This window comes from Bison bison, unplaced genomic scaffold, assembly GCF_000754665.1.
Source record: "Bison bison bison isolate TAMUID 2011002044 unplaced genomic scaffold, Bison_UMD1.0 scf7180017845387, whole genome shotgun sequence".
Classification (NCBI taxonomy): domain Eukaryota; kingdom Metazoa; phylum Chordata; class Mammalia; order Artiodactyla; family Bovidae; genus Bison; species Bison bison.
Genome location: NW_011475960.1, coordinates 13,344 through 22,592, shown reverse-complemented (window position 1 = coordinate 22,592; position 9,249 = coordinate 13,344). Strand labels below are relative to the sequence as shown.

General features: G+C 59.4%; 1 protein-coding gene across 5 annotated transcripts in view; it reads left to right on the top strand.

Moving 5' to 3' along the window:
• Positions 1-2,981: 2,981 nt before the first annotated feature.
• TEX22 (testis expressed 22) overlaps positions 2,982-9,249 on the top strand; it is a 17,973-nt gene continuing 11,705 nt past the window's right edge. Inside the window, exons 1-2 of one of the 5 annotated variants that reach the window (XR_824749.1) lie at positions 2,982-3,882; positions 6,969-7,113. Coding sequence is in view for 4 of the 5 variants with exons in the window: in XM_010834109.1 (XP_010832411.1) it covers positions 3,718-3,882 (165 nt within the window). In the remaining variant the exon portion in view is untranslated. Of the gene's footprint in view, positions 3,883-6,968; positions 7,114-9,249 lie in introns of those variants that run through there. The other 4 variants (XM_010834109.1, XM_010834123.1, XM_010834117.1 and 1 more) reach the window with 4 other exon arrangements.

Here is a 9,249-nt window from a genome sequence, read left to right as displayed (position 1 = left end):
GTCAGGGACGTCCTGAGCGGAACAGAGGCCAGTCAGCCCCGCCCTGGGCCCCCCGCCCACCAGCCGAGAGGGCCCCAGCGCCGCCGCCCACTCTGGATCCCAATGAACTCCAGCCGCCAGGGGCAGTGGAGGTTTTATAGTAGCGGATATTTTTAATGCTTTTAAATACATGTTATAATGTAGCTGCCAAACAGACGTTGCTCTTCTGAAATCCCAGCAGCCCCTGAGGACTGAGGCAGAGCCAGCCGTGCCGCCCCGGTCCCACCCCCGCTCCCCGCGCCCTTCGCTGCCCCCGAGGCACCGCTTTGCTTCTGCGAGTCATCCTGCCCCGAACAAAGTTGCCGCCTCAGCTCCACCGCCTGCCCCAACACCGGCCCCGCCTGCTGACTGGGGGTGTCTGGGCCAGGCAGTCAGGTGTCTGTCACCTGCACCACTAATGTGGCCAGTGAGGCTCAGGCAAGTGGCCAAACCGTAGGGGCTCAAGCCCCGTTGGAGCCATGGGTGCAGCCGGGGCCCCGCCTGTCTAGGCTAGGCTCCTCAGAGCAAGGGATTTGGGGTTTGGGTCCCCAGGGCGCAGGGAGTGGGGGGTGAGTGGAGCACCCTGCCATCCCCCTCCCTGTGCAGTTAGGCAGTGGCTGTCCTGACCCGAGGCCCGGGTCCCTTCCAGTCCTCCTGCTCAGCCCCAGCCCTGCCCCCAGGACTCCCCAGGAAGAGCCCACCCGCTCCACCTGGCCACTGTGGCTGCAGGCCCGGGGTGCCCACCCAGGGGCTCTGAGCCCAGTTTTCTAGGGCTGAGAAACACACGGGCTGCGCTCAGAAAAACAGTGCCAAACGCAGCCAGGCTGCAGGTCTTCCCCGCTCTGTTGGAGGACAGGACTTCCAACAGCCCGTGGCAAGGAAGGGTTCCCCTTGGGGGTGGAAGACAGTCCATTTTTCTTACCTGTGACCTACCTGCTTACCTCCTCCCCCAGGTGGCTGTTCAGGGTGTGAGTGTCCATGGCCAAGAGCCCTGGGTCTAGCAGGTGGACAGATCTGAGCATGCCCTTGGACCAGGGTCCTTGGACGGGAAGGACCTGGGTGAGAGTGTAGGCCACTGAGCGGAGGAACCCTTGGGCAGCTTGTGCAGTGTCCACCTGTGTCTACACCCAGCAGCTGCCTGGGACCCGTGAGTTTCCCCGCCCTCGTTGCCACCACTGGCTTCAGGGCCCTGAGTACTGCTCCTTGAGTTTCCTTTTCAGAGGTCACACTCAAAAGGTGTGGCTGACATGCCCTTGACTTGGCTTTCCAGCTGCAGAGCTAGTTTTAGAGGAAGGGGCCAAGAGGGGCTGTCCCGTCCCATCCAGCTGTGAGCTGTCTTCATACCAAGGAGGAGACACCCAGCACCTCCACCCTGGGCAGGCCACACTGTTCCTGGGCCCCGGAGGTCATACAGACAGCCCCAGCCACCATGACTCACTTAGAGACCTGGGCTCCGGTGCCTTGGTTTCCCCATCATCTAATCGGGGATGTAAACACTTCCCCTGCCTACCTCATGGAGCTGTTTTGAGGACACAGATAAAAGCACTTTGTCCCTCAAAGGAAGATGACTCAGAAGCCAAAGCTGCCTGTGACTGAGGCGCAGCCCTGAGTGCACGGAGGGCAGTGTTGGGGCAGCTTGTGAGGAGTGCAGGGCCCAGACCGTGACCCCCAGGACAGGAGCAGCCCCTGCAGAGCAGGAGTTCTCCGCCCACTGGGTGACCAGAGGTCACTGGGACTCAAATGCTAAGCCACTCGTCTCGTTCAGGCAAGGCCAGGCTCCTCCCGGGCCTGTGGCACAGTATGGGCAGGCTCCACCCTCACTCAGGCCAGATGGGAGGTCAGCTCCAGCCCTGTATCCAGGCCACTGCTTTCTCCCTCTTTGTGTCAAGTCCCTAGGGTCACCGTCTCCTCAGGGCACGCAGGCCAGTGTCCCGAGTGTCATGGCCGCAGCTCAGGGAGGAGAGGGGCGGCAGGATTAGAGCGGCCAGGGCCAGCTAGGCTGCGCTGTCCTCGCTGGCAGATACCAAGACCTGCCTGGCCTTCGTTCCAGGACGCGTTCCTCATGACAGGACTGCGCCGCTTGCTCCCAGAGGCCAGTTGCCTGACCCCTACATGTGTGCTTTGATCCCCTTCTAGAGACCCCTCCTATCCTGTGGCGGAGAGGAAGCTGAGTTCCTGGGGGAGGCCTCAGGGGCCGGGCTTAGGGGCCCCTTCCCTGGGTCTGGCGCTGCAGGCCAAGGGGCACCGCTGCGTTCCTGCAGACCCCGTCCAGTTTTTGTGCGTTGTTTGGTTTCTAGAATGTACGTGTTGCTAGCTTTTTTTTTTTTTTTTTAATGGAAAACAGGATTAATGTAAATAGCGTTTTTGGGAAACAGATTATAATCTGTCACGTATGTGACCACGTGGACTATTTTAAGGTGCTGATGCGACACTAATAAACCCGGGGAGCACTCCCAGGCCCTCCCTCGCCTGCTGTGTGATTCCTCTCGAGCAGCCTCGCCCCTCCATCCGTCCAGGCGCGGGCGCCGCCCGGTGTCCAGGCACCGCAGGCCGACCTTCCGAGGCCCCCACACGCCGCGTGGACCCAAGGGGACCGGGGGTTCGGGGCGCGGACAGCTGGGGGCATCCCCGAGGAGTGCCTCTCCAGGCAACGCGGGGCCGGGACTCCTCGCGGCCCCGAGATGAAGCTCCGGGTCATGGACGCCGGGGCGGGACAGCGTCCGCGTGGACAGCGGAAGCCCGGCCGGCCCCTGAGGATTGAGGCCAGAGCGCAGGCGCGCCCCGAGCCGGAAGCGGAAGCGGCCGGGCGGAAGCTGTCGAGCGGAAGTTTCCTTAGGCTCGGCTCCGCCTTCTCGGGCCTTCTGGAACCGCTCGTCGGGCCCCACCCTCCTCGACCCCGCCCGCCACAACTCGGGCCCGCCCCGCCTCCGCCCCAGTCGTCGCCCGCCCCTCCTCTCATCCCCTCCCCCGGGTACCCCTACAGAAGCCAGCGGACCCACCCATCCCCGCCCCTCCCTACAGCGTGTGTACCCCGCCATGTGTGTACCCCACTTCTCCCTGTCTTCGTGCCCCCGATGTGTCCCGCGCCTCCCCGACGGTCGCTGCACCCCATGACTCCCTCCCCTTGACCCTCTCTCCTGTTCCCTGACCCCTGCCCTGCCATCCCTCCGCGGAGTGGAGACGGGCGGGCTGCCGTCCGCTGCGGCCCCTTCACGCGTAGTCGTGCAGGTGAAGGGCACGGATCCTGGGCCCTGGGGTGTGGCCTGGCGTCGAGGTGAGGTCACAGGGGTCCGGAAGAACAAGGCGGGGAGAGCTGCGGGGGGCCCCTCCTTTCTCCCCTGGTCGTTCTGCCCGCAGGCAGAGTCCCCAGAAGCTGCCCATCCGAGGAGCTGGAGCCACGGTAGGAGAGGGGACTTTCCTGGGGGAGCCTGAGCGGGGGCAGGAGCAGGACGATGCCTGCAGCTGCCCTGGCCTGGGGTGACCACGTGGAGAAAAATGGATGCAGGGGCAGGGCACCGAGGACGCCCTGGGGGATGGACCCTTTGGGGGCTCACTGGCTGAGGTCACCCAGCACTGTCTGGCCAATGGCTGGAAGCTGAGCTCAGCAGACCCTAATGTGACCTTCCTCTGCCTGAGGAGCCCAGGTAGCTGTGGGGACTTCGCCCCAGAGGTGCAGGCCAGCCACCCAGGGGGCTGCAGATGGACAGCAGGGAGTGTTCGCTTAAGGTTCTCTTGAGGAAGAAGGCAGAGTTGCAGCCTTCCCAGGAGAAGGGGCAGCCCTCGGGGCCACCAAGCCCAGCGATGGCCTGGGGCCCACCAGGTGCCCAGAGCAGCAGTCAGCAGGAGCCGCAGACTGAGGACTGGGTAAGCTAGAGGGGGCTCCTCTCTGTAAACCTGGGTCCTGGCGGGCGAGTGTGGGTGGAGAGAGGGCCTCTGGAGCCCGGGGAGGGCCAGAGGGCATCTGATAACAAGCAGGTGCTGGACTGGGGGCCACGCAGAGTGTCAGCATTCTATCCCCCAGAACCCTGGGTGGGCACCAAGGTGGGCACGCCCCTTCCAGCCTCCCACAGCTGTGGGCGGTCCACCTCTGCGGGCCACCCCAACCCCGGCTGCCGCCACGTGGAGGGCGCCTGGTCGGGGGAGGCTCTGTGCACAGCCGGGACAGTGTCCTACTGACCAGGTAGGCGGGCAGTCAGCAGGAGACCTGTCAACCAAAGTCATGACTGAAACGTTCCTGGAGGCCCTGCTTGGTGCTGGCCCCAATGTGGAGGAACCCGTCTCACCCCAGCCGGCCAGGTGGGCCGCTGTCCGGTCACCGTGCAGCCCCACGTGCACAGGCCGCTGCTCCCCTGGCCCCGGGCAGCTTCCCAAGCAAAGGAAGCCAGGCCCCAGAAGTTCCGCACAGCTCCCTGTGCTTCAGGGTCAGAGCCAGGCCTGATGGGTCCAGGCTGAGGCAGGCCAGGCCCAGTGGAGCTCGTGCAGCCGTGTGTTTGGACCCGTCTGTGGGGGTGTCTGCAAGGTCCCGGGTTTCTGTGGAAAGGCCGTAGAGGAGGGAAGCGGGCTCTAGGTGCCGTACCAGCTGCGCCCCCGCCCGAAGCCAGCCACTGCTTGGTTTCTATGTTGGCTTCTATGAGGCCAGCTTCTTAGGACAGGCCATCTAAGACATAAACACACAAGCGTGTTGCCTGTCAGGGGCGAGGACTTCTTGGGAGGGGCCCTGCGGACGGAGGGGCTGGACGACGCCTGGACAGGGGTGACCTCCTGCGTTTGCAGTTCCAAGAGGTGGGGGTGGCTGTGGGGGAGGGGTGCATGGGGACGAGGCCGGGAGGCGGCACAGCGGAGGGGGTTCTGGGGGAGGCAGAGAAGCGGTGCAGACCCCTCTCCACAGACTGCCAGGTTTCTGACTTGGGGGCAGGGAGTCCCGCAGGGTCCCCCAGCCTTGGCCGCCCTGTTGTGCTCTCCTGCCTCATCTCTCTACTGCTCCCCGGCCGCGGGCAGCGTCAGCCGTTGGCTGTGGCCTCGAGGGTGCGCTTGCTCACTCTGACTGTCCTGCTGCGTCCGTCCTCTCTGTCCCTCCCTGCTGTGCCGTCAGCAGGGAAGCTCCTCCTCCAGTCTCCCCACATCGGGACGTCATCGTCTTTCAGGGACGAGCCTGGCTGACAGAGGTCAGCCTCCCAGTCCCTTCTTCTCCGGCCTTCCCGGCCCAAGCCCATGCTGGGGGACACATGCTCACAGGGCGGTCTCCTCAGGCTGAGGCCCGGGTCTGAGGAGACAGTCCCCCCCAGCGAGGGTCCCCAGACAGAGGGCCTCGCACAGAGGGCCAGGCACGCCTGTGCCCGTTCGCCTCCCAGCAGGCGCACCAACATGGCTGCAGAGGACCCTGAGAAAGGCAAGAACCCGCGGCATCCGATTGGGTTGGATGACCGGCCCAGAGGAGATGGTGACCCCTGTCCAGTGTGGCCATGGGGCGGGCAGAACAGAGGGGTCAGCTCCCAGCTGCGCGGTAGGGGGTGGCTGAAACAGGAAGCTGCCCTTGCGGCCAGGCCCCAGCCCGCCAATGTTGCTATCAACTCTTAGTCCCTGGGGTAAACGTGAGGAACAGCTGAGGGCACCAGACATTCTGAGAAGATCTCTATCGTGAAAGAGAGCAAGACACCTGGAAAAAAAAAAAAAGAGAAGAGCCACAGTGCCAGGCGGGTCAGAGCAAAGCTGGAGGTGGGTCACCGTCCCCAGCGTGGCCTGCGCCTTCTCAGAAGTGTTGGCCCAGCAGCCGAGCAGGGGGGACGGAGCCGGCACCGTGGGAGACGCGCCTGCGCCCCGTTGGTGCGGGGGGTGCACTGGAGCCCGTCCACAGCAGACGGTCCAGGAAGGGGGTGCAAGCGACCGCTTGGAAATAAGCAGCCCTCGCAGACAGGTGCTGGGAGACAAACGAGTGAAAAAGGCACGTTTGACAACTGGAATAGACTTAACAGGAGATAACGCAGACCTGTTTGAAACTTTAAAACACCACAGAGCGTTACCAAGAGACTTGGTAATGGGAAGACACCATGTTCTTGGAGAGCACAACTCATTGGCACAGAGGGTTCTCCCCGGCATTTCACAGCCCACTCTCAGTAACGGTACAAACTGGTAAACCTACATCGTCCCTTTCTTCTTGGGCAAACTGGTCACGTGGAAGAATAAGCGTAGGTGTAGCTCTAACAGGTGTGAATTCATATCATAAAACTTCAGTTATCAAACTATAGTGTCCTGTCGTGTCATGAGTAACAACAGAGCTGAATAGGAGATCTAGAAACTTACTCCAGTGGGTGCAGACACTTAGTGTAAACTGAAGATGGCATCTCAAACCCATGGAGGGGGGCGTGGGGGGTGCAGGATCTTAGTCCCCTGACCTGGGGTGGGACTGGTGCCCCTGCAGTGGAACCATGGTGTGTTAACTACTGGACCACTGGGGAAGGCCCATGGATGTTTTGGTGAATGCTGAGACGGTGTGTAGCTGTCTAGAAGAAGAACTTGTAGGCATACCTCTCACTGAGTACCAGGATGGAGGTGTCAAAGTTTTAAATGTACAAAAAATAAAACCATAAAAATGCTAGAGACTTCCCTGCTGGTCCAGGGGCTAAGACTGTGCTCCCAACGCACGGGGCCCAGGTTTGATCCCTGGTCAGGGAACTAGATCCCACATGATGCAACTAAGACCCAATGCAGCCAAATAAATAAAAAAAATAATTTTTTTTAAAGTGGTAGAAGAAACCCTGGACAGATCCCTCTGGCCGTGGAGTGTTAGTCGCCTAGCCATGTCTGGCTCTTTGCGACCCCATGGACTGTAGCCCTCCGGACTCATCTGTCCATGCAATTCTCCTAGCAAGAATACTGGAGTGGGTAGCCATTCTCTTCCCCAGGGTATCAGACCTCATCCAGAGATCGAACTTGATTATCCTACATTGCAGGCAGATTCTTTACCATCTGAGCCACCAGGGAGACCTATGACCATGGAAGTAGAGGTGACCTTTCCAGTCAAGCCTTTGCGACCCCATGGACTGCAGCACACCAGGCTCCTCTGTCCTCTATTAGATCTCCCGGAGTTTGCTCAGGTTCACGTCCACTGAGTCGATGATGCCATCCAACCATCTCATCCTCTGTTGCCCTCTTCTCCTCATGCCTTCAGTCTTTCCCAGCATCAGGGGACTCTCAGTCTTCTCCAGCACCATAGTTGGAAAGCATCAGTTCTTCGACGTTCAGCTTTCTTTATGGACCAGCTCTTAAATCCATGCATGACTACTGGAAAAACCATAGCTTTGACTATGTGGATCTTTGTTAGCATAGTGATGTCTCTGCTTTGTAATACATTGTCTAAGTTTGTCATAGATTTCCTTCCAAGGAGCAGGCAGCTTTGAATTTCCTGCCTGTGGTCAGCATCCACACTGATTTTGGAGCCTAAGAAAATAAAATCTGTCCCTGCTTCCACTTTTTCCCCTTCTCTTTGTCATGAAGTGATGGGATCAGATGCCATGATCTTAGTTTTTTGAATGTTGAGTTTCAGGCCAGCTTTTTAACTCCTCTTTCACGCTCATCAAGAGACTTTTTAGTTTCTCTTCACTTTCTGCCATTAGAGTGGTATCATCTGCATATCTGAGGTTAATACTTTTCCTGGCAATCTTGACTCCAGCTTGTGATTCACCTAGCCTGGCATTTTGCATGATGTACTCTGCATATAAGTTAAAGAACCCTTAAAACCCAACTACAACAAAAAACCAAGAATTTGACTCAAAAATGGCCAAAGGGCTTGAATAGACACTTCTCCAAGGATGCACAAATGGTCAGCGAACACACGAAAAAAAGGCTCAGCGGCCTTAGTCCCAGGCCCAGGGCCAGGGCAGTGCAAATCAGAACGCAGTGGACACCACCTGAGTCTTGTTAGGATGGCTGTAACGATTTTTAAAAAGGACAAGTGCTGGCAAGAGTGTGGAGAAACTGGAACCTCGTGCTCTGGAGGGAGTGTGAAATGATGCAGCCGACGGAGTTTCCTCAGAAAGTGGAGCACAGAAGTATGGTGTGATCCAGCAATTCCAATTCCGGGTAAATAGCTGAAAAAAATCCAAGGCAGAGAAACAGATACTTGTATATCCACGTTCCCGGGGGGATGCAGTGGAGAGTAACCAAAACCTAGAAGCAACCCAAGTGTCCTTGGACAGATGAAGGTGGTGAAAACAGAGCAGAGCATAACTCAGCCCTCAGAAGGAAGCACACTGTGACACACGGCACAACGTGGGTGGGCCTTGAGGACACAATGCTGAGCGAGATTCGCAGAACACAGGAGGACAGACACGGGCCCATGTACAGGGTCCCTCGGGTCAGCTTCAGAGAGAGAAAGTAGAGGAGTGGGGTAGGGGCTGGGGGAGGAGTGGGAGCGAGTGTTTCGTGGGGACAGAGTCTCGGTTTGGGGAAATGGCAAGTCCTGGACATCTTGTTGGTGACGGTTGCACAACAGTTTGGATGTGCTTATGCCAGTGAGCTGTACACTTAAAGATGGTCAAAGTGGTCGATTTTACGTTACGCGCATTTTATCACAGTAAAAAAAAAAAAAACAAAAACAAAGCATAAAGGGAGGGAAAGAAAAGGAACAAGAGGTCATCTGATGGTGCATCATGTAGTCTAGCTGTCTGCAGGGAGCAGGGGGAAGCCAAAGAAGCTCCCCCAGGCCCAGAGGTGGAGCTTCCTGGAGTCTGTCCCCGCCCAGGAGGAAGGGCTGGTAAATGGGGTGGCCCCGGGGAGTTAACTGAGGACACAGCCCAGCGGCTCGGATGAATGGTGGGCGGGGAATTAGGGCTGGAGGCCGAGGTGAACTTGAGCGCGAGTTCCAGGACAGGAGAGAGGCTGAGTGAGGCCGAGCTGGCCCTGCAGGGCTCAGGGCCAGTCTGGGCTGGATGGATGCCCTGGGCAGCCGGGGCCAGCAGGTTGCAGAGGAAACAGCATGACCGCGAGGAAGCCCGAAGTCCATCCCTGCCCCAGCACCACCCCCAGACAAAGGACCCGCGTGAGGCTCAGAGGGGCACCCGACACAGCGGACAGCAAGCGGACCGTGGGCACACACGCGCACCCATCACGCATGCGCACACCACACGCGCACCCATCACGCATGCGCACACCACACGCGCACACATGCCTGCAAGAGAGGCAGATGGTCCCCAGGATGCACAGGCTTTTCACAGAAAGGGAGCCAGAAAGAAA